General features: G+C 43.3%; 1 protein-coding gene across 1 annotated transcript in view; it reads left to right on the top strand.

Annotated features, from left to right (window-relative positions):
* MDGA2 (MAM domain containing glycosylphosphatidylinositol anchor 2) overlaps positions 1-21,039 on the top strand; it is a 382,446-nt gene extending 361,407 nt beyond the window's left edge. The window contains exons 15-19 of the mRNA XM_075029427.1: positions 4,342-4,497; positions 5,600-5,758; positions 12,569-12,699; positions 17,997-18,102; positions 18,857-21,039. Of these exons, the coding sequence (XP_074885528.1) occupies positions 4,342-4,497; positions 5,600-5,758; positions 12,569-12,699; positions 17,997-18,102; positions 18,857-18,945 (641 nt within the window). The 3' untranslated portion in view covers positions 18,946-21,039. The remainder of the gene's footprint in view (positions 1-4,341; positions 4,498-5,599; positions 5,759-12,568; positions 12,700-17,996; positions 18,103-18,856) is intronic.
* The last annotated feature ends 4,243 nt before the right edge of the window (positions 21,040-25,282 follow it).

Raw genomic sequence — 25,282 nt, 5'->3', positions numbered from 1 at the left:
CTAACAGTCCCCACATCTATCTACTTCATTATTTTCTTCCACGCCACAGCGAATGCACATTTTGCTGTTGCAATATATTCTGCCATTACTCTTGCTTTTAATAACATAGGTGAAAAATATTCCTGTATAGGGAGCGGGATCCAGTCTGCCATTATTGCTGGTATAGTGCAGCCATAACCAGGCAGAAAAGCAGCGCCGGGCTGCGCGAGCAGCCTCTCTCTCCATCTCTCACATGACGGCTAAGCCTTTCTGTAAATTTTAAACTTCTTTGCAGAATATCTTGTGCAATGCATTAATAATTAATCAGGGCTTAGTTCAAAGCTCACGGGACCTGAAGGAACCACTCCCATTGACTTAGATGAGACCCTCACTAATTAATATATTAAATATATACTCTATGATGTTAAGAAAAAAATGCATTGCAGTCCCAAGTGCTTCACACTGTAGTCCTCTATTAATTTAATACCTGAAACTGTCTCATTTTCAAAATGTCTCTATAGCTCTAGTAAGCACGTGGCAGAGTGCAGGTGGCATCTGAAGGGTCCTTGCCATAGGGAGCGTGTTAGCTCGAGGCAGGGAGGGCATCTCCTGCAACCTCTCCACCCTTCCCTTCATCTGAGTTCTTTGTCTGCCTCTCTCTGCACTGGTGGCACTGGGAAAGTTTGCCCACCAGAACTAGAGGGTACCCGGTGTAACTTCTTTCAGACAACCAAAGAAATGGTAAAATTTTGGTTTGCTTTTTTTCCCCAAAGGATTCTTGAGTGAAATCCTTCGAGAGGCAAGAAATCTTGGTCTGCATATGGGTTCAAACCTGTAAGCTGGAGGAAGGAGATTCTGCCTCCCACAACAAACTCAATCTCATTATTATCCTTGCTTTCTACAAAACTTCTGTGTTTTTCTAAACCTGTTGGGCTTAATTCTGATTTTATTTACAATATTGTGAATGAAGAGTAAGAGCTGTATTCAGCTGGGACAAGATACCTGTATTGGAAACCAAAGTCACGTTCCTCTTGCTTCAATTCTGGAATAATCACATTGCATAAATCCTTCCTTTTTATGAAATTTCTGCAATACACAAGCGAGTAGCATAAAATGACTTAAACCCTGAGACGTAGCCTCAGATCTACATTTCATTTTGTAACATACAATATAAACCATTTAATGTAAACTCTAAGGATTTCATATCAATTAGTGCAACTGGATGTTACCCCTGAATAATGGAAAGGATTAGATGTTAGAGAGTCATATTCAACTTGAATTTTGTGGAAATAGATGACAAAAATTCATATTACAATGAAGAGTATTTTACCTTGAGAACACTTTCAGATTTTGCCCTAATTGACAATGAAATTATTAATAACCTGAATCCACTGCCAGAGCTGGCATGCGCTTTGACAAAAATTGACCACTGTCTTTAATGTTAATTAGCACCATTGTTAGTGCTTTCAGCAAACTATAGTGGTCTCAGCAGTGTCATGATGAGCTGGAGCACCCATGGGTGCTTGGGGAAGGGCTGGCTGTTCCTCCTGCACTTGGTGTGCCCCATTAATGAACAGGTCAAGACCATCCAGACCTATTTAAATGCTCCTACTTCTTGCATAAGAAAAGTACTGAGCTAATCCTGGGGAACTATTTCCCATTTTTATTCTTCTGTCATTTTTTAAGAAGTGTTTAGTGCCAAGAATATTTAGCACTAACCCTTTCTGATGTATTCCAAATGGCAGAGTCCCACATGAAATCAGTGTGTTCCTATTAAATGGCAAACTTTTACTTACCTTTTTTCATCTGGCCTGAATATATATATATTTTTTTTTTAACTTGAAGAAAAATCTTTTGTTCTGCTGATGTGGAATTTCTTAATGAAGCTCTGAGGGCATGGTGCGACATGCAAATGCAGCTTTTAAGGTACTGGAGGGGCAGTGTTAGAAACTGCTGAATGGCTGAAAATGCTTTGTGTTAATTCACTTTGCTGCAGGTCTGGATCTGGTAGTTAGAACTTTTCTCCTTTAGCTACTGTTTGGCCTTTAATTTCATGACATTGTGTAGAAGCAGCACCATTTTTGCTATAGGAAGGGCTTGCATAAATGGAGGTGGAAGCCAAATGCACAAAATATAGTGTAAACCAAGCGAATTTGGAGCTCAGGTCCTGTAAAAGGTATTCTTGGAAATGAGAGGCACAGAGAGGCATTTTGTTCAGATTGCTTCATTCAAGTCCTTGTGTCTTTCAAGAGCTTTGTCAGGGTCTTTGCATTTTCTTTCTGGTCTTTGGGATAAAGACAGAGATGTAGGTCTGCATCTATTCACATGCTTCTCCCTCGGAGGATTTTGGATGTAATCTGCCCATATGTATTCCTTGTGGCCTTGTACTTTGATTTCCTCATCTCTCAGGAAGAACCACCATCAGGCCTCTACTAGTACTTCTCTGCAATGCTCATGATGCTGCTCCTCCATTGAACGATTTTCTGTATTGCCACTTTTTCATCATTCAAAATTCAGGATTCAGAAGACCTGCTTCCAGAACCAAACCAAGGTGCAAGGTCCTGAAATTGGCTTCCCATCATGCCGATGGTTATCAGTCATGTTTTCCAGTTCAGGAACTGTGTTTAGGAAATTAATTCTCCTGGAGGACCTAATAAAGTTGATGGATTTACTGAGAAATCAAGTCAATCTGCTTGAGATGCTAATAGCCAAGATAGCCAAGGAAGTTTCTGTGGACTGCATTTTTGTGATAACCTGGTTTTACAGAATGGTGGTTTATGCTGACTGTTGGGGAGGGGGTACAGTTTGCATTGCTCTTTGGATGGGCAGGAGCAGAATGAGGAAGACTTGGAAATCACTCCTAATGCACCTTGTGGTTTGGAATGAATTTTTCAAGCCTGCTTCTTCAGCCTGCAGTGTTACCTGATTTTAAATAAGCTTCAGACCAGCATCCTTGCTTAGCAGTACATATCCAAGCTAAGCTCCAGGTCCCTCTGTCTTCACTGATTTACAGTGAAGCTCCAGTGGCTTAAGTGGATTTATAGTTCACCGAAACCCCAAACCTGCAAACATTTATATACCTTCTCAGTTTAACACAGATGAATAATCCCATGACGCCTGGTGTTAGAGTTCCTCATAACAATGAATATAAATTGCACCCCTATAAAGAAGGCCGTAGCTGACACAGTGTGCAGACAGCTGCATTCTCCCTAGAGAAGAGAGCTTTGCTTGTTTTCTCAGATAAATCAATTGGCTTTGCTGGAAGAGTAAACTCAGCAGGAACTGTTCATGTGCATAAAATTAAGCTTTTGCACATTTTACTAAATGGGGCCTTATTCTGTTCTGAGATGAAAACTGAACCTTGAAGTTTTGATTAATTTTGGTTCGTAAATGTCTAACAGTAGGACTTTCTCATCCCATCATCACCCAGCAGGCAGGATCACTGGACTGGTGTGTCTCATGGACCTCTGTTTCACAAAGGAGAGGATCCCAGTAATCCTCTTTGGGGTTCTTGTCATTTTTATTCTTTAGACCTAAGCTTTTACCACTTGACCTCAAGTACATAACAGAAATCTTAGTGAAAGTCTAGGAGGTGTCTTCAGGAGACGATACAGTCACCTATCCTGCCCATATAGGTTCAGATAGAGCTAAACCTTCCTCCCAGGTATTTGTCTAATTGGTTATTATAATCCAGTGAGTGGGACTCAGTGCTCTTCCTGAGCAATCCATTCATGTGCTTCACTGTCCTGATTTTTAGAGATTGTCATGTCTACCCTAAAGCTCCTTTGCTGTCATTTTAGCCATTACTTCCCTTCCCATCCCTATTGAAAGCCAAGAATAGTTTAGGAGATGTCACTTGGAGATAATGTTTTCATTTTGAAAAGTCCTCTTTTTTTTTTTTTTTTTTTTTTTTGCTGTCCTCTTTTCCCTAACGTTCTTAACCCTAAACCAGAATAACCCACGTCTCACTTTTTTTCCTATAGTTCATGTTTTATGGACAAAGCTGCCCGTTTTTCTCAGCTTTTTAGAAATGTTAGCTGGGTAAGAAAAGATAGTGTCTCTAAGGGCAATTATATACATCTGAATATGTGAGAAGGAGCTATACAATAAGATTTGAATGTAATTTCAAGTAACACCAACACAGACTGATGACCGTGATTTCTTTTTCATTGAGGTTACTGCAAAAGAAAACATACACTAAAGGCTGAAAACTGATGTAAAATAAATGTATGTCTATTTTCCAGTGCTGTTAATAAGCATCATCCCACAATGTGTTTGCTATAATTGACAAGTATTTTGACAAAGTAGCATGGGATGAATAGTTTCAGCTGCTAAATTTCTGCTCATTTTCTGCATTGGCAGGAGAGTTCCACTGTGGGTTTGAGGATGGTAACATTTGCCTTTTCACTCAAGACGACACGGACAATTTCGACTGGACAAAACAAAGCACTGCCACTAGAGACACAAAATACACCCCGAACACGGGGCCAAACGCAGATCGGACTGGCTCCAAGGAAGGTAAGCCCCAGCAGTGTGCCTGGTCCCCCTCTGCTGCTCTCTTGGGATGAAGGACCTGTCCAGGACAGCCAATTCAGCCAGCTACGTCGTTTTTCCTGATCATACCAAGAATAAGCATACTTCAAGGACTTCTAAAAGAAATTGCCAATGCTTAGATGTGTGGCTGGTCCCGAAGCACAACCCACTAATGGTGCCATTAACCATCTTGTATTGTTTCTATTGTGCCATTTTCAAAGCGATTGCTTTCACATTATAGTCTAGTGGGGAAACATTCTGGCACATCTTGAAATATTCTTCTGTTTTATGTCATTTAAATTCTAACTTGGACTCTCTCAGACTGTCACAATGAGATTTTTTTTGCCCCATTTTTACTTTGGGTGTTGCTAAAATGTGTAATTTCCAATCTGCTACCCCAGTTAACAGAAGCGTGCCATCTTGACTGTAGTGTATATTTGCATTTGAAAAGTCAGACGTATTGTGCTGAATTTATCAAGTACTGCAGTAACTCATGCTATTTTATTGTATGCCCCCTGCTTGCACTACCAAAGGGGAAAAAATCATACTGCATTGTATTTGCTTAGTTGAATTAAGTCAATACTGTCTCTGTTGCTGGCACAGTCCAGGATCAGAACAAAAGAATATTGTCTTCTTTAATGAAAGTGAGCTTTCGAACATGTGATTGACATGGCCAGTTGAGAATGTTCCTTGAAAGGTTTCCATCAAGATATTTTCCTTTTATTTTAAAAGTCGTCCTCACTCACTGCTTATAGGAACAAATTGCAACCTTGAGACCGAAGTCTGAACCCCATCATAAATATTTTTTTCTTTTCCTGTGCATAGACAATATTACATTGGTTTGAAGTTGTTTATGAGTACTGACCTGCTAGCCCTGATTTTACTCTTGGTAGAAAACATGTCTTTGAAACAATTGTGGAAAGGACTTGGGCTTAATGTAGAAGAAATATGTCCCAGAAACCATGGTGATGTCAGATGAATATGAAAAATTAATCAAGATTCTTGATAGCCCTGGTGTCTTCCTGCATGTATATGTGTTGGACTTTGAAGACTGCAACCTAATGATTTCCATTTGGACTTCCCCTAGGTTTCTACATGTACATTGAGACATCACGTCCCAGGCTGGAAGGAGAAAAGGCCAGACTTGTTAGTCCTGTTTTCAGTGTTGCTCCAAAAAATCCTTACGGAGCTACGAACACAGCCTATTGTTTTAGCTTCTACTATCACATGTATGGACAGCACATAGGTGAGAGAAAGCCACTGACCTTGTCTTTTCACTTTGGGAGAAATAGCAGGAGAAATGTCTGCTCACATGAAACGAAAGCACGGGAGGACCGCCAACACCTGCAAGGGCCAGTTGCAACCAAAGCTGGCAAGAGAGGTGCCTGATAGCCCCTAATTGCTGTAAAACTGTGTTTTCCACTAATCAGCATGCTAGCAGGAGCCACTCTTACAGCTGGGAAGTGGTTTGTGCACGCATGAGGTTTTGAGCAGGGAACTTTAGAGCATGACAACAAAAAAGGTGATATTTGCAAGGACTTTGCTTGATACTAAACAGTGTTTTGAGTCCCTCCTCGCTAATTCAGGATCAAGCAATTAGCAGGAGCACTCCTCATGTGCTGGCAGGTGGAGTGGCACAGCCTGTGTGTGATGCAGCAGCACACGGTTCCTTTGTAAAAGTCATGAACAATTCACTCACAAGCTGTGGGAGTATATATTTTCAAGGCGTATCTGTAAGTCTATTTCTAGTCATAGCTCTTTCAACACACACGTTTATTTTCTTTGCGTAGTATGAAAAAAAGGTGTGGGAAAATATAACAGTATAAATGATAGAGAGCCGATTTTTATAAATCTTGTAAATCCCTGTGGGGTGCTTGGTGCTAACCAGTGTGTCAAGACGCTTTCCAGTGCCAAGCTGATCTGACTTGATATATTTTTATATATTTCAAGGGCAAGCACATCCTCATAGTACATGCTGGTGGTTGCTTCAGGAAACCTTCACCTGCCTCCAGGCAGAGGTCAGGTTTTAAATAGAGCAGACAAGTTCACTTAGTTTTTGGTTAGTTGTCTCTGCACTGCTGAGTATGTGAATGCAGCCTCAGGTCTAAATTCTCCTGGATCTACATTGCAGCAGGAGCTTGGCTGTTTATTGGAAGGAAGCGATTGAGCCATGCCATGCTTAGTGAAAAAAAATATAGACTGCCCCATATGGTCATATACCAGCCTATTTCTGGTATGTGACAGTGAAGAGCAAAGTTACAAACATAAAGGGTCAAAGAGTTTTTCTGGAATACCTTAGGGTTAGGATAAAGTATAAGAAAAACAGCCACTGAAGCTGACTTCTGTTAAAAACAGTGACCTCTCATAGGTGCAATTTTGGTTTTTTTCCTGGGCTACCTTTTCAGCAAGTGCCCGTGTCCTTAGCTTCTTCTGCTGAAATCACCCTTTCCTGTTTATGTGTAATTTTTTAATCGACATGTATAATGCTGGCTCATGAAGGAGCTGACCCACAAGTGAAGATGGTGACAGTGATGTTTAGTGATCACAGTTACATAGGATTTGTTCATGGCAATGTGGACACCTAGTTGTCGAAAACCAAAATTGCTCAATACCAGTTTTGTTTCTTAATGTTAAAAAAAATAGTTGCCATCATTTTAGCTAGTGTTCAAAATTATCTACTTTTGGATAGCCTTGTACAAAATTACGTATTATTCTGTCTTTAAAGAGCAGACTGACAGAAAAATAGTAAATTAATAGCATCAGCCATGGGTTTGAATGCATGCTTATACTTGTCTACTATATTCAAAATTTTAAATCCTGATAATGACAAAATGTTATGAAACACATGAGAATGCAACATGCATGCAAGAAATAAATTATGAAATCAGCAAATATATAGCATTTGATTATCTGGATGTGAACTGTCACTGTGAAATTGTTCACATGAGGATAATGAAGAGAAAAGAATGAGTGATGAAATTCTAAGACTTCAATGATTTAAGCCTATGATTATTGTATGAATAATTGTATTGATGAGGTAACTACTTGAATGAGGTTTTAAAGGTTTGTGATCTTAGAAATTACTTTGGGTTAGGAAAGGGGTTATTATAACACAATGATTTGCCCAGGTGAATCAAACCTTATCATAGAATCATAGAATCGTTTAGGTTGGAAAAGAACTTTATCATCATGGAGTCCAAGCATTAACCTAACACTGCCAAGTCCACCACTAAACCATGTCCCTAAGTGCCACATCTATACGACTTTTAAATACCTCCAGGGATGGTGACTCAACGACTTCCCTGGGCAGCCTGTTCCAATGCTTGACAACCCTTTTGGTGAAGAAATTTTTCCTAATATCCAATCTAAACTTCCCCTGGCACAACTTTCCTTTTGCTCTACCACTTGTTACTTGGGAGAAGAGACCGACCCCCACCTCACTACACCCTCCGTTCAGGTAGTTGTGGAGAGCGATCAGGTCTCCCCTCAGCCTCCTTTTGTGTTTCAGATGATGCACCTTTGTGGTAAGGAGGCAGGTCGAGGGAAAGGATCCTGCCCCTCTGCTCAGCACTGGTGAGACACAGCTGGGGTGCTGGGTCCAGTGCTGGGCCCTCCAGTACAGGAGAGACATGGGCTTACTGGAGAGAGCCCAGCTCAGGGCCACAAAGATGATGAAGGGACTGGAGCATGTCTCACGTGAGGACAGGCTGAGAGCTGGGACTGCTCAGCCTGGAGAAGAGAAGACTCGGGGGGATCTCATCAATGTATGTGAATACCTGAAGGGAGAACGTAAAGAAGGTGGAGCTCAGAGATGCTCAGGGACAGGACAAGAGGCAATGTGCACAAACTGAAATAGAGGCAATTCTTTTAAATGTAAGAAAAAACTTTTTTTTTTTAACTGTGAAGTCGGTCAAGCACTGGCACAGGTTGCGCAGAGAGGTTGTGGAGTCTCTGTTCTTGGAGACATCCAAAATCCGATTACGCATAGTCCTGGGCAACCTGCTCTGATCTACCACACTTTGAGCAGGGGTTTGGATGGGGTGATCTCCAGAGGCGCCTCACAACCTCAAGGATTCTGTGGAAAATATTTAATTGGTAATATTTTTTTTTCAGGAGAGTTAGATTTTATTAAGGATTAATCCCCTGTGGATAATTCTAAATCTTACTGCTAAAACAGATGGACTGTTTTATCACAAGCTGTTAGAAGCCTTGACCCTTCACTGCTGTTCTGGAATTTGCAGCCAACGTATAGAAGGTGCTTTTTATCCCTATTTGGGAATGAGCGCTGCCAGTCGGGGCAGCTATCGGCTGTAATATGCACTGCCGGCTCACTGATTTCTTCACAACAGCAGGATAGGAGCTGCTAACTGAGACTTCGTATATGATCTCTGTGCTGTAGGATCTCTCTTTGGAATAACCGTGAGCTGCTGATTCTTGAGCTGAATTAATTGAAAACTGGAAGTGTCTTTCAGGGGAAATTGGCTTAAATAAATTCCAGCCTTTTCCTTCCTTGGACCTGGGGACAGCATGTTCAGAGAAGATGCATGGCCATTAACCTTTGAGTTTTCATCCAAAGTGCTGTAGCTTTGTTCAGCAGACTTTGGTGCATTTCCGCTGGATTGCTTTATTCTCCCTAGTTATCAGTATCCATAAGATTTCCAAGCAGTATTAGGGTTATTATTCCCATGTCTCAGGGACAAAGTACTTTGTTTCCAAAACAGTTTCGGTGCTCATCAAAATGTTTCTGCATTTCTGACAAGGTTTTGAAGGATCTCTAATAAAATGGAATATCATCCTGGAATGATGCTCTGTTGCTGGTGTGGACTGGTCTTGGAGGCTTAGGGGAAAAGCTACTTCATCCTCCATTCTTAAAAACGAGTGACCCCAGTGACATCAATTTGAGAATATGCCTGTTGCGCTACATTGAAAAAAAACAGCCTACCAGTTTATCCAGCTCAGCTTCTGTGCTTGCTGTTCAGGTCTTTGGTGTCTCTGGAGGAGAGTCTGAAAATTTCTGTAGTGATAAGGAGAGGTACTTGGGAGTCTTTGCAGAGAGCAGAGCACAGATCTGAGATTAGCACTCACGCTACAGCACAGCTCTGACGAGATAAACAAGGACCTACATCCCATGCCATGGCAGTTAGATTCAGGAAGATAAAGTGTTTCTTTACCTGAAATAGATGGCTCTTACTTACAAGTCAGGTTGTAATTCCTGACAGATCACATAGAGCTAACTCTGAGAGTGTGCTGGCTGCCAGAGAAACTGCATGCGCTTTGCTCCACACCCTTCAAAAGGAGAAGGTAGATTATCCCTAAAGCGTAAGAGAAATAGAAGTTCCCATTACTTGATTTGCAGCACACAATAAGCCATTGTTGGGGGAGAAGAAAATGAAGAGTCACTGTCCTTTTTGTGTCTCTATGTTGAGACAGAAAGAGGTTTTAGTTCCATTACAGCTGTCACCATCTTTTAAAACAATCTGTATTTCCAGTTTTTCCATCTACACCCCAAAAAGGGGCATTTCTAATTGATGGTCCAAGAACAATAATTTTTGTTGTCATTAGAGAGCCATCACAAACCAAAAAGTGGAAGCAGAACATGCTGTCAGAGCACACTGTGAAATCTGCTTGTGTTGGTACAGTGATGAGCGCCCAAAATGCCACCCCAGTGTTGCAGCTGGCGATGTCTCCGAAGCACCCTGCACTCTCTTAGCAGGGTGCTGTCAGAAAGTAAACTTTATTCCTTAATTCACCGTTGTTACTCCTGCCCGTCGTTTTTGTCTCCTACTCAAGAGTCACTTCATTACCCATTTGTCTAGAGTTTGGAATAGTTTGAAATCTTTAGATGAATTCTTGCTGGACACACCTCAGCATGAACCCTATAGCCAACCCATCCTCTCCCACAGCATCAGCTTTGCAAAGGCCATGTAATTTTTCCAAAACCTTACTGGCAGCATTTCAAGGATCAGCATCTGTTGCAGATGTCATTAGTTAAGTTTTCAGTGATGTTTTAGGCAGGTGTGTGTGCATATCTAGCGATGGGGGTCAGGCAGGTACATCCACACTAACCAACGTGCTGGGCAACGACTGAGCATATCGGGCAGAGTCGTGGCTATTTTTTATTTTAAGTACGACTGCTATCATTCTGCTATTAATTTGAAGAAATTGTGTGACACAGAGACGCTGAGTATGCTATGAACAAACTTAAATCTCTAACCTCAGCACTGATGGAATTACATGCTTTTTGTACCTAAATTATACAGTTATTCCAAAGAGCCCTGCAGCATGGGCTGTATCAGCCTGCACAAACAGGTGAAACAATTAGCCAGCAATTAATCCCTTGCTTGATATGAGCATTGCTTTTTGTCTTTTAGAAAAATAACATTACATAGGACTCTATTTTATAACTTTAGGTAGTCTTGTCTAAGACCCTGCCATTTTCAGACCGTAGACTCAGCACGGTTGTTGAAACAAGTCTTGGAGAGAAGCAGATGGGAAGGAAGGGAGAACTGTTGTAGCTGAACAGCACAAACCTTGCCCAGGAGCTGCCGTTGCTGTTGTTTGGAATAGGGCTGAGGCTGAGCAGCCGCTCGCTGTGAGCAGCCCCGCACAGCCCTGCGACGTGTTACTGGGCTGGGCTGCAGGGCTGCTCCAGGGAACCCTCCTGAGCATTTCCCTTCTTGCGAGCCCTTTCTGTTTCAGGTCTTTTTGTTTTACCCAGTAGGGCGCGTGTAGGAAGAGACAGAATGTCCTCGTTAGAAGCCGTGTTTCCTTTGTGCTGCTTCTGCGCCCTCCCCTGCATTTGAAAAATAAAATGCTGCAGTGGGAGGCAGGTGGGAGACACGGTGCCGGCCAGTCGTGCCGGCGAGCATCGCTTCCCCCACCTCCTTCAAAGAAGATGTATGGCCTCATTCTGGGCACCCTGGTGAAATAGCCGTGATGAGAATATTTGCTGCTCCATTACACGTCTAGCCTTATGTTTTTCAAGGCACCAAGTTTTGCTGTTGCTAGAAATAAGAACTTTTTATTAGCAGGAGCTGAGTCACTGTGCAGCTGCCTCAGATCTGAGAGGTTTCATTGCAAATATAATTTGTATGAGCTTCCCAGCTGCCATGCCTAACACCCTAAAAAAACAGTAGTCTTGTGTGAACTTGACTGTCTGAACTTTCTTGAATGAAGGCAAATGCAATGATTTACATAGTACAAAGAGACCACTGCCCCACACATCTGCAGATAACAGTGGTGGGCAAGAAGGAGCAAAATCTCCAAACTGTGTGAATTACTGAACCCTGATAAACGAAGTCGATGCATTTGCTGTCTCTTGGTGCACCAGGACAGTCTGGTTTCTGTTCATGGTCTGAGGCAGTGAGGTTAACCAGAGGGAAGGGCTGCTGAATGCAGACGATCTGTTACCTGTTGCAAATAATGCCTGTGCTGGAACCAGTAACTTAATGGTCAGCAGTGGGGAAAGACCCGGGTCTCTGTTTTTTTTCTCCACAGTGAGGGACTCTACCTAGGTTATTTTAACTCAGAGGATTATGTTGTCCTTCAAAAGTACTCCTTAGTAGGAGCAAGGGCATCACATCTATCTGTGAGATAGATTTGCCAGGCTCTATGGCACTCCATTAGTTAAACGATGTACAGAGTAAACAAGAAGTGGGACAGCCTTTATAAGCAAGAGCTAAGCATAAAGCAACCAAGTCGCTTATTCATCCTTCAGTAAGGAGGTTATAAATGCCTCGTTTAAAGCACCAAAAACTCCTTTTTGCCCATCTCACCCTGGGAAGCCTCGTGTCCTTCCCGAGCTGCAGGGAGCAATGGGCGGTCCCCGCGCCCTCCGTTTCCCTCTGCTGAGAATTCACATCGCCAGTTCGTAGTGTGCCCAAGTTGAAAAGTTTTTGAATTTATGACAAGCAACTCTCCACGTCCACTCGGACCTAGCAGAGACCCGTGCAAAATGGGAAGGGGGGGGTGAGCAGGGGACTGCTGCTGTGCGCAGCCCAGCATCTCTCCTCCATCAGAGAGCCTAACCAATTCCAGTTCTCCACCTCTTTTCTAGGAAGTTTGAACGTTTACCTGCGGTTGAAAGGTCAGACCGCGATAGAGAACCCGTTGTGGTCTTCAAGTGGAAATAAGGGACAGCACTGGAACCAAGCCCGCGTTAATATAAACCCCCCAACTTCATTTCAGGTAATGGCTTGTGCATCGCACACCAGGAACGGGAGTATTTGGTTTTCGGAGCGGGGGGCTGTGTACGCTGACCCTTTCCTTCTGACACAGGATTTCACAGCTTCACTTCAGCTCTGAAAGCTGCTTTATGGACAGATAATTGCCTTCCTTGCTTTAAATAGGTGAGCACCACAGAGCTTAATAATGCACATTTTAGTGGCAGAACAGCAGCTATTTGCTTGAAGACGGAATGTCTTTCAGTTTTCAGAAGATGCTGGTAGCCAATATAAAACATATTTTTATTTCAGGTTAGCAACTGGAATACAAAATAACTTCCTGCGAAAAAAATATTTAGGGTCCACGGTACGGTGCCGGTGTTAGAGGTCTCTTGAAATACATGCATTTTGTGCAGAAAAAGGAATGATCTCTGAGTCTTTGCTGAAAGGTCCCAAAGCAGCAGTGTGGCCTCCACAGAGCTCCTGTACGGCAGAGCCGCACGCCTCATTCACTAGGCGCATGCAAGTTATGACAGGTTTTCACACATTTCATTTTTGGTTTGACAGTGAGATGCTGATAGACTATTATGGGCAGTTCTCATTCACGCTCTCAGCTGTTTGTAACTGGAACAGACCCAAAAAGGCAGCTGCCGCCAGCAAGCCCTCGTGTGTTTGAGGCTGGGAGTAGCGTCATGGAAGACAGGAGTCACAAGCTGTGCCCCGCGGTGCAATGTTCTCCAGGCTCCTCTGTCCCTTCTCTGTCACCTCCAGGTCCCCTGGGGGACATAATGGCTTTTGGGGAAAAGAGTCATTCAGTGCAAGTCAGAACTGCTATCTTAAACATGCAGCTTGGGATTCGCTTTATGGGTAGTTACCGATTCTGACCCTTTCTGTTTATTTCCATGTGTGAGAGGCAGTGACAGAAGAGGAATTATTTGACGTACCTGATCGCATAAGCATTGCGTGGGGGGGAAATTAGAGGAAAACTTCTGAAGGAGAGGGATATGTGAAGTATAACGTTACATGATGTTTGAGTGGAACAAAGTGGCAGAATCGGGGAGGAAGAGTGCAGAGAAGAGAGGTACGAGTGTTAAAGTACACTCAGAGCGTGGGGGCCAAGTACGAGGGAGCTGATCAGAGCGGGTGAGCCTTGCATTGGTGAAGTCAGGATAAATCCAAGAAGTGTGAACAATGAAGGAGAGAAAAACGTTTTAGTGTCCGAACGTAAGAAATGGACTGGTAAAGGGAGAGAAGAGATGGCTGGGAAAGCTGAAACCGAAGTGATCGCAGCTGTGTCTGAGAGGGATTCCTGAGACCCGGGACGGGCTCTAGCAGAAGTAGGGGAAGGACGAGGACATCAGCTCCGGGCAGGGAGATGCAAAGGAGATGGCACTAGCAATGCAGAGGAGAGGAGGAGGGTGACGGGGTACAAACCTGGGGTCACCTCATCAGCGTAGAAAGAAGGCATGGCTTTGGGTGGAAGGGCAGGCTGGGGTCTTCGCCTTGCGGGGGACCATCCAGGGTGATGCTCTGGCAGAGCACCCAGAGCCACAGCCAGCAGCTCCCAGTCCCCTGGTTGCTGCTTTCACCGAGGACTCTGAGCATCAGCCCTTGCACAGGGCCCTGTTGCTTTCGGAAAAGTTACAGGGGTCACTTCTGCTACTGGTGCACCCAGTCGCATTGCTTTAAAACCGTATTCGCTGGTGCCACAAGCTGGTGCACAAAATGGAAGCTCCTCTGCTTGGCTATTTTTCACCTTTTACATTGTTGCGTTTAAAGGCTTCAACATAAAATGAATGTAAAGCCGTGAAGCTCTGCACAAATATAACAAATAAATGTCAGAGGGGTTGGAACCTTAAATTACTTTTTTAGCAGCTCTTGCATCAAGCAAACTTTATTTTCCATTTAGGAGTCTAAGCAGGAGAGAATATAAACCTCCCAGTTAAATTTAAGGAGAGTGAACGGAAGTGAATCTTTGCAGTAAAACAGTACACTGACACAGAAATTAAAACTTTTTATAGGTTAATTTGTATGGGTAAAAGTGCAGCCCAGATTTGTTTTATACCTTCCCAGTCCCTGTAATATATAACAAAGATTCTGTCATGAAGAACTGAGAGGACTACAGTGCTTTGAATCAGAAAAAGTATTGCATAAAAGCTATGTCAGTAAGAAAGTCACTTATTAAGTATTTTTAAAGAATAAACACAGGAAAAAAAAAAAAGAGAGCACGTGGAAGTGATACATTGCACACTGGCATCTAGGAAGGTGTCAATTCTAGTTCAGATTTGAGCAGGACCACTGCCATCGCCTTCAGTTACAATTTCCTTGACACCTTCTTGTGTCAAAGACGTTTTTGGCAAAAAGAGAAAAAGAGGGCCTGATCTGCCCTTAAGTAAATGACCCTGCTGGAGCACTGGGATTTTCAGCCCCTTACAGGGAGTGTGAGGGTCTTACCCCCTTATTATCACTCTGGCTGGCGGGGGACATTCACGAGGCTCCTCTCTACTTCTTATCAGGAGACTGGCCAGGAAGGTAAAATCTGTCTGAAATCCTCTTGAAGAAGCACAAGCTGAATCCCCCGGAGACACTCGGGAGAACTCTGGAGGCACCGTAGGGGCTTATTTCCATTTCCCCTGTTTAAGAGAGCAGAGTGGCCTTTGCTGCATGCATAAGCCCCTCTGTTCCTCAGCTAAATGCGGTATTTTTAACAACAGTTTTGTAAAGTCACAGACATGCAGATAATAGGTTTTGTGGGATACTGATAGGGGATTCTGATCATCTGGCACCTCCTGCAAATAGCTGTGAACTGCAGGCTGGATTGTGCTCCATGCCTTGCCAACAGTCATCTGCGGTGATTTGTTCTGAGCATGCGGCCAAGCTGGCTAATAGCAACCCGTCTCTGAGGCCCATAAAATTCACTGCCAAATGCAGATTTTAATTAAATGCTGGCCATTGTATTTGTATAGAGTCCTTTTGTCTGGAAACAGTGTTTTTCATTATCAGGAAAGATTTGACTTTAAAATCCATTGACTGGTTATATGCCTGCTGCCAAGGAGCAGGAAGGCAAGCTGTACTTGGGGGGAGAAGAGAAGACACTTTCCTCTGGAGCGGAATACTTCCCATCATCAGAGGTAGAGTCAGAAAATTGTCAGAGGGATAATTACTTGAGACACTGTTTTCAGACAACAGGGTAAATTATGGAAAAACTTACTGTTTTCCCAATTACAGTTCCCTGTTGCATTAATATCCACCTTGTTATAGTAATTAACCTACAGCATCGCACTTCAGTAAAATACCGATGGAGTCTCCTGCTCCAAACGCACAGCCTTCACGTTTATTTAGTGCTCCCAGCACAGACCTTGCTGCCTGGCTTAGGATACAACAGGCAGGCTGTAAATACACACCTTATATTGCCAGCTTACCGCTGCAGGGTCAGGCACCTACTGGGGATGCTCAGCTTAGCGAAAGGATGGGATGTGTCTGCGGCCAAGGTTGAGGGATGTGCCCTCCGTGGAAAAGCAGAGTCAAGAATTGCGAGTGCAATGCGACGTCTGGCGGCACCGTGCACCGTTGTGATACGGTCCTTGGGTGATGCTCGTTCAGCTGGACTCGCTACTGAACCCCTGTGATTTACAGGGTCATCTTCCCCTGCCCTGAGTGTTTACTCGTCATTTATAATGGAAGGTATTCATTTCAAATGAGCAGCTCTGGTTGAACTGCATTAATGAGCAAAGAAATGTCAGAAGCTGCCAAAAGAAGAGGCTCAGATCTGTGTCCTGCTGAAATCAATGACAACAGAGAGAGCCCATCTGAGTGCCCCAGACATCTCTCTGATGCAGTTTGATCATTATGAAGTGTAATTTAAGTATTTTGCTCCAGATGGATTTAGTATTTTTTTTCAAATTGACTCTACCCCCAACAGTTAATGTCTCCATTAGTGCCACAGCACACCCTTATAAAATTCATTGAATTTCATGCATATATTGTTGCAGATTAAAGTTAAAAAACTTGTCATCTACGTTAACCAAAAATATTTCAAAGGACCGAGGAGGGGAAAAAAAGGGAAAGGAGAGATAACTGTGCAAATGGTGCTGCTTGGGAAATACATTCCTTACATAATTCCTTCATCTCTTTAGAAAGGCTTTGAAGTTTTCTACTGAATAAATTTCTTGCAACACAGAATAAGTCCACTCTTCTGCAAAGCTAATTAAGCAGCACTATGGCAGGACAGCATCACATCGGGTTTGGGGAAGGAAAGCAGATAACTTTGTTTCTTTAGTACAATAGTAATCCATAGCTAATAACAAACATTACGGCAAATAATATTAGTGACCTTGCAACAAGCCACCCATCTCCATACAGGCACCGTTTGCTTTCCCAGCTGTAGCAGTTGGGGTTTCAGACTAGGAATATTTGACAAAGAGTGATTAATAGGACCTTGAAATCACAGGCATCCATTTAGCAGAGGTTAAAGCCTTAAAGAGGAATAAAATCTCTACCCTGACCCTCTCTGTGATAAAATACATCACAGTGTCCTCTGGTAAATATAAAACCATTCCTAGAAAGGATCAAAGCTTCTAGACATGATGATAAGCCACTATAAGGGACAGGAGAGAAGCGGGGCTGTCACTGTCGTCAGTTCCTGCCACGGCAGGAGATCTGGGAGGTCAAAATCCACCGAGGTGATCACAGGAGATCACCGTGGGACCTCAGGGGATCTGAATCAAAGGCAGTCCCTTCCTGACCCCTTGAGGTCAATATAGCTTTGCGTTACGGATGAAGGGACACCAACCTGGCTCCTGAGAGGTTTCTCCCAAGTTTTCATGGCCCAGGGGAAGGTGGCAGGGGGGCAGCTCCTGTCCTCCTCCTGCCTGCAGGAGATGCTGTTCTTCAAGCTGTGCCTCTGCCATTCGCTTCAGGTGGCCTGAGTTTCTGGGAAAAACACCCCAAATCTCTTTAAAACTTTTCCTTCGTTTAATCCTGCTCTTTGCTTCAGGAATATCACACTTACATAAGTACACACATTACAGCTAGCATAGTGGCAAAGCTGACCTCGAGACACCAGGTAGGCAACTAGGCAGACAACTAGCAGCTCTGATATTTTTTAGCTTGTTCTGAAGATTAAAAGCCTCCACGCTCACACATCCTCTGTGTTCACCTTACAAGTACGTGTGAACTCAGTTACAGTTTTTTGCACCATAGAAAGTGTTTGTAAATTATTCCAAGTCCATCGACGTAGTTTAATGCCATGCAAAATGCAGCTGAACGTTTTCCATTTGTCACTCTCTGATCTGCTGCTGCCTTTCTTTTTTTTTTTTGCAGCTCATATTTGAAGGGATCCGAGGTCCTGGCATCGAAGGTGATATTGCTATTGATGATGTATCAATTGTGGAAGGAGAGTGTATGAAATCAGACCAACCGGCCAACAGTAAGTGGCTCTTCCACACGTGGGAGAGAGCAAATTGCTTCTTGTGGTTATAAATTTGAGACACCTTCTAAAATGGATTTTCTCCAGGAGAACAATATATTGTTCAGTTCAGTTGGAGAGGCTTAAAGTGAAACATCTTCCTTGGAAGCAAGCTCTGGAGTCAAAATGTCTTTGTTCAGATACGAAAACGCTGGTTTAGCAGAGATGCAAGTGAAAGGCTGATGGGCATTAGGTGGAGGCGAGAGCAGTGGGCTGCACTCCACGGTGGAGTTGGGCTGGGCGGCCTGTGATTCAAGATGGGCAGAAAGTTAAAGCAACCTTAAAAAAAACGTTGAGGGGGTCCAAACAACATGAAATTAATGAATATCGGTGTTGTGATTCCCTGTGGACCTTGTTCCATCCCTCCACCCCCATGCGTGCAATACAACGCAGACCTTCACTACGCAGCCAGGTGGTTTTTTAATCCCGACGTCTCCTGCCTCACTCAGTTGGCGAGTGCCCTTCTCGTCCCCTCTTTGTAGGAGGTGACCTTGCAGAGTGCTTTCCCTAGCAGAGACCAGGGGACGTTGGTAGCACTCGCTGGGAGAAGCGGAGACAGGCGGGTGAGCACCATCCCGTTGTCCTCCCCGGCTGCCTCCATGGTGATGTGCAGGACAGGTTGTGGGGGCTGAGCCCTTTATCTTCTAAGCCTTGTAGCAATGCTGACTGTGTCTGGGCAGCTCTTTAATTCTACCTTTTTCCCCCCCTTTTGTAGATTTACGATCAGGTGCTGTTGGGACATTAGCACATATACGACTTATCCCAGTTATCATCCTCATGTCTGTCTTAAGTCATCAGAGGTGACCTTATCCTGGCAGAGGCTACAAAAGATTCACCAGGCACTGGCATGAAGAAAGAGTCTTTGTAAAATGGACATTTAAAAACAAACTACCAAAGATTCCTCCACTGACTGACTCAAAAGTTAAATAAATACATAAATAAATAAAAAAAAAATTAAAAAGCACTGGGGACATAAAAGGCATCACGGGAGTGTAACTCACTATGAACCACACGTGAGAACGAGATCTGGCCTAAGTAAGGAAGAGACCTTCAGGTGCTTTTGTGGTCAATAATGAATACAGGATCATCTGGTTGAACTCTCGGAAAAGAGCTATAGAAACCCTTGTCAAAGCACAAAGTCATGGCTGGTTTTGTTTCAAATGAATAGTTTGCTTGTTACCATGGAAACCTAATGGCCTGCCAAAAAAAAAAAAAAAAAGAAGGAGAGAGAGAGGAAATAAAAAACAAAAACAGAGAGACAGAGAGAAACACCTCACTGTAAACAGGGTATGTGAAGAGCTGGCATTCATTTTCCCTTCAAGAAGGTTTTTAGTATAGAGTTAAATAATTGTAGGCCCTTTCTACTTTGGCTGTCACCTCCCCTAGAGAATAACCCTAAATCAGAGCTGTTTTAAGACATTTATGTTTCATTTCTCATGGCTATGCTTGATAACTGTATGCTGTCTCCTTTTGCATGCATTACTATCCAGGATGTGCGACCTGGGCTTACATATTACACAGGCTTATCGGAGTTTGCTTGCGGCCACTTGAACACCCCTCTCCCCTCCCCAACTAAGTCATCTGTTCTAATGAAGTGAAGAAACCAAACCACCGTCTTTTATAAATTGCCATGGAAACCAAGTGCCTTCAATGAAACAAGCCTGATTTAAAAAAAAATAAAAATAAAATAAAATAATAATAATAATTTCAACACAGAAGCTTGCACTGCTAAAATGTGGTTTGTGCAAACTATTTTCTAAACAAACTACGGAGCCTGGGTGTGCAGACTGCAGGCAAGGAGACGAAGCCGATTCTGGAGATGGATGGACCTAAGCTGCTGCGTAAGCCCTTTCGGATGAGATATTTGTTGTTTAACCTTCCAGACAGCCATGGCCTTTCAGCTTATTATCCATTAGAAAATAGCTTCCGTTGGTCCTGGAAACGGGAGCAGCACTCTTTTTTGTTGTTGTCGTTGTTGTTTTTTCAGGTTATCAGGTGGGTCAACCAGAGGAAAAGGTTGTTAAGATACACTTAGCGCAGAAGGTGGTAAAACACAGAAGTGATTTTCTTACTCTAACCTCCATTCGCAAGGCAGTCGGCCCCAGCGTTAGCGGGACGGGGAGGCGTGCGTGGGGGACGGCAGTGCGTACCGAGACACCGAGCAAACCGCAGAGCTCGCTGCGAACCTGGCGCCGGCGAAGCACCCAGGGTGCCGTGCCTCTGCCCTGGAGCCAGACTCTGTGCAGATCGCGAAAGATTATTTTGTTATTGTAGCGAAATTTAAAAAAAAAAAAAACAAAAAAAAAATCCACTTTTACAACAAAAAGAATAAAAGCTGTACAAATGGTTTTGAGCTACCTGAACACGTACCGTTAGCCAGCTGGTTTTCCACTGCATTGTAAAGTTCCCTTACAGTTGGTTATGACGATTTGAAGACCTTTTTCCTTAAATTATCTCAGCTTTTAACTTCATTTAAAAAAAAAAAAAGACTTTTGTCTAAAGAAGAGTATTATTATTATAATTATTATAATTATTATTATTATTATTCTGTGTTCTCTCAACACCCTAGGATTAAAAAAACCTGATATGCAAGTAATTGGAGTACAAACATGAAAACAAACAAACAAATAAGTATAATATTTGCAAATATGAGTATAAAAAGCACAACGAGATGCAGTAAAACAATGACAAGGCTTGATTTTTTTTATTCTGTAGAGAAATGTTTGTGCAAATTCAGTAATTCAACTGAAGAGATAATTTTACAGCTATGTTCAATAAAGCCTCTTTCCAGGTAAGGTATGCCAAGTGGTATGTGTGTTTGTTGAGCAATGTGCCCGTGCGCCCCAGATGGGTGCGACTGGGATGGCTTGGTTTTTATCTTGATAAACTGGTGTTGTCTGGAGATATAATGGTCCATACTGGTGATGCTTGGGGGCTGGAGCTTTCCAAGGATGCTGCCGGCTCCCTGGTTTGTAGGTGTCTGTAATTCCCCATGCCGCGGCGGGAAGGCTGCTTGGAAGACGGTGGGAGCTCTGAGTCTGGATGGATTGTGGGGTTTGACACCCTTAAAAAAAAAAAAACAACAAAAAACAAATTTCTCACTGGCAAGCACTGGATTTTACTTGTGGACGGAGGACCAGGTCAGGTATGGTGAGACCCTGATGCAGATTTTTGCTTAGGAGGTTGGTGTGTCTCGTAATTCAGGATTTGTGGAAACCAAAGCTTCACACGTACCCTCCTGCGGATCTCTCGTGAAAGCCACGGAACTGTGGGATCGTCCGGGAGGTTTCTCTTCGGGCGCTTTTGGCGTGACTGTCTTCAGAGGGGCCAGCTTTGCCCGAGGCTGCTGGGAGCCCTGCCAGGAGTGGAAGCGTGGGGGTTTTTTGCGGCAGACTCTCCCGTTACGTGTCCTATCCCGTCTCTGAGCGTCGTGGGATTTGGGCAGCTCCTTTTTGCTCGTTTGGTAGTTTGGGCAGTGGCTGCGGCGATGCTGCCGGCTGGAGCTGCCGCAGCGGGTGCTGCACGAGGTCCCTGATGACAAACCTTGTTCTGCTGTATTTTACGGCACCTGATTTCACTGTGTTGATCAGATGAAATGGGAAATACGAAAAAAAAAAAAGAGTGGCAATCTGTCAGTCATTTTGAAGTCAAACGTGAAGCATTCCATTTCCTTTAAAATATTTTCCCTCAAATTTATCCTGTCCAAAAATAGACTCAAAGTAAACTGAAATTTGGACACCAGTGGATCAGCAGAGGCCAGGAGAAGCATCTTCGAAGCACCGGGCAGAGCTCCAGCCTCAGGGCTGACAGCGGCGGCAATGACGGGGGACTCTGCGGGAAGGGAGGATTTGGAAAGCCCCTGCGATGTCCTCTTGTGCTCGGGCAGCTGTGATGAAGACAGCGTGAAGATAATGAGATGGAGATTGTGCTTGCTTGTTTAGATCCCAGGCTGAGACTGCAAACTGAAATCTGTATTTCCTCTTTGTATTTTGATTTTTCTTTCCCTTGGTTGAGGACCACGTTGAGTATTTGATAAAGGTTTTCGACTGACGGCCAAAGACCACAGACATCTTTTTTCAGGGCAGGATAATCTGTTTGTTCTGAAAAGCCCAGGTCTTTGTGTGAAAGGAAATTTTATTTCCATGCCTATTTCAGTTTTACTCTGCTTGGGTGCAGAAGAAGGTGCTACGAAAAGCTGGTTTTCTCTTTCAGATGTTGATTTAGGAGTAGTGTTATCTTCCTTTACATTCCAAATACAAGCCACTGAAAAGGCAATGGGATTTCACTTTGTCTGGGCCATGAGTAAGAAGTAACAACTGAGATATATATTTCCTAGCCTTGATCTTTTTTTTCTTTTTCATTTTGATGTGAAAATGAATGTAGTATTTGTAAAATTTTTGGACTGACAATCAGTCAAAGGGAGTTTGAACTGGTGGCTCTTATATGAAATTTGCTACATCCTATGATTCAGTTCTTGGGTATCCAATCTAGTAATGTTTCTGATGTATTTTTAAATTGGACATCAAATACATAATTGTGCAAACGCGGGCTTTGCAGCAGCTACAGCACTTGGCTGTTGGGATCAGCGACCATGGTTTCTGTGAGGGTGGCTGTGGGAGTTAACTGGGTGTTTCTGAGGCAGAGGCAGGTGGAGCCCATGATAAACTTTCCAATTTTTTTTCAATTCTTCCTCAGAATGATCTGGGAGAATAAGGACATTATTGGAGTAGTCCCCTTTCATTGCCTCCAGCAAAGCCATGCAAGTTCATTTCTTTCACAAAACACATAGTTTGAATGTGAAATCCCACATACAATTCTGGAGCATTTTGATCTCACTGTGCTACCAACCCACCACTTCGCCAGCCTGGCTTGGATCCTGGCTGGGACACAAGGGGGATAAAAGAGCATAGACTAAAAGGGGGCAGACACGTTACAAATCGCACTACGAATGTACAATTACGTTTTGAAGGCAGGACCGGCTCCCTGAGAGCCCATCAATGTATCATGTGTGGCTTACATGATGAAGGCATTAACTAGTGGAGGATAGGGTCTTTACACTGAGCCCATCTCCTATCAGCCAGGTTTTGGAGACTATTATCTAGGGGTGTGCTACTGTCAGGCCCACAGAAATCCTTGGAAATGTGAAATTTCCTCTTAATTTGGGAGAGGAACTGCTGGTTCACCCAAATGAGATGGAGCTGCAGCTGCCAGTCCCCAAATGGCTGCAAGCCCCTCGCACAGTACCAACGTCCACTGATGCCGGAGCAGTTTCCTTCTTGACACCCAGCACTTGAATCTCTGCTGCATTCACCAGCATAAATGGCTTAATTTAGTTTGAACAGCTCTTGGGGCAATTGGGATCCCCAAATTTTAAACCAAATTTGATCAGTGAAAACATCAGCTTATTGGTCAAGTTTGTTTTCTCTTTTACTGCCTTGTAACGTCAGTGAAATCCCTTTGTAGTGAGCAGTTCAGTCAGAATGATCAGATTTTTTTCCACCCTTAGTGGAAGAGGCTTACCTGGTTTTATTTTTGGAGGGTTTACTCGCTAGTAATGTTTTTTCATGTATCACAGGATAATTGAAACTCTCTTCCTCCCCAAGAAGAACTGTGATCCATCAGAAGAATGGCTTTCTAGAGCAGTTCAATAAAAAAGATACAGTTTGGTATTATAAGCACTCTCTGCCTATATATGCTAATAAAGAGATTGGGTGCCATCTGGATTAATTCCTGTATTTTCCCATAAAACTGTAAAAAGCTATAAAAAAGGTTATTATTACATTTCAAATTCTTTTTTTTTTTTTTGCAAAAACCCAACACCACAGGAGAGCATGCTCGCTACTATATGGCTGCCCCACCATGGTGCCAGCGTCAGTCTCAGCAGCACAGAAGGAATTAAACCAGCATGTACTAACCATTTGATTTTTCTTCGTGCAAAGGAGCTTAGCGACCCACAGCTCATGCAATCCTGCAGTTGCTGGACCTTCAGTGTTCAGAATTTTTATGTCATCTGTCCCTAAACCCCCAACTCCGGTGTCACCTCATAAATCCCGTGGGAACATGCCCTGGCACACGCTGGTGTAGGCAGGGAAAGGTGATCTGCAGGACTCAGGCTGGGAAGGGATGTGCTGAGCACAACAACCAACATGTCCCTGCTCACAAATTCATCAATCTTAAAACCAATTAAAAGGTAGAAGCGGGAGGATGCATTTGATTTTTGCCCTCATAAGGCTGTTGCAAAACCTCACTGCTGGGAGGTTTGCCACCCACATTCTTGTTGCCAGCATAAATGTGTTCACAGCCAGTTTAGCATCATTTGTTCTTGTGCCAGCAGTGTTAAAACATATTTTCCTCCCTTTCTGGTGTTAAGCTCCTCTCCCTCTGTACGCCCAGACCACCTTCAGGTCCCCATTTTAGCTGGTTTTGGCCAGGCTACAATATTTGTATCTCTGGGTTAGAAAAGACATATAGTAAAAAATAAGAGCTATCATTAACCCAAATACAGGATACCTGGGATAGTACATCCCGGTGTGACTTACTAAAATACAGTATAGTTTTCCTTTCTATCTGTCAGATTAGGGAGCTCGTACTATGAGCTTTATATTAGGGAAGTTTATTGAATTTTCTCCCCAGAACAAGACATCCAAAGTCTGTGAAGATGTCATCCCACTTCCACTTGAGTGCTTCTGGAGAGCAAGTCTTCCAGAGCTTTCAGTGGTGACACTAAGACTTTCCTTTAATAAAATAGCATCTTACCCATACCACTCAGAGAAATAGTTGTGTTCTAATGAGACTACTCAAGCGAGAACAAACTGATCAAGTCATCAGAGAACACAATGACACTGTACACGTGGGGAGTAATTCCCTCCTCCCTGTGTGCCCCTCCTCAAACACCCAAAACCATCCAAGTTCAGCAACGAGCTCCTGGTCATTCGCCACATTTTGTAATTTACTGAAAGCAACCCTAGTACTTTAATTACAAAATCTGCATCGGATGTCTGACAAGAAAGTGAAACGTAAATAGGACGATTATGTTTGCGTTCCCTCTGTAGATGTGTCTGCATGCATTCTGGTAGCCTCACCTAACATGGTCTCTCCTAGCTGGTTCTTTGTATGACATGACCAGGTTGAGTGTCACCTT

Source organism: Buteo buteo, chromosome 6, assembly GCF_964188355.1.
Source record: "Buteo buteo chromosome 6, bButBut1.hap1.1, whole genome shotgun sequence".
In the NCBI taxonomy this organism is placed as follows: Eukaryota; Metazoa; Chordata; class Aves; order Accipitriformes; family Accipitridae; genus Buteo; species Buteo buteo.
Note: the sequence above shows the minus strand (reverse complement) of the source record. Positions and strands in the feature narration are given on the sequence as shown.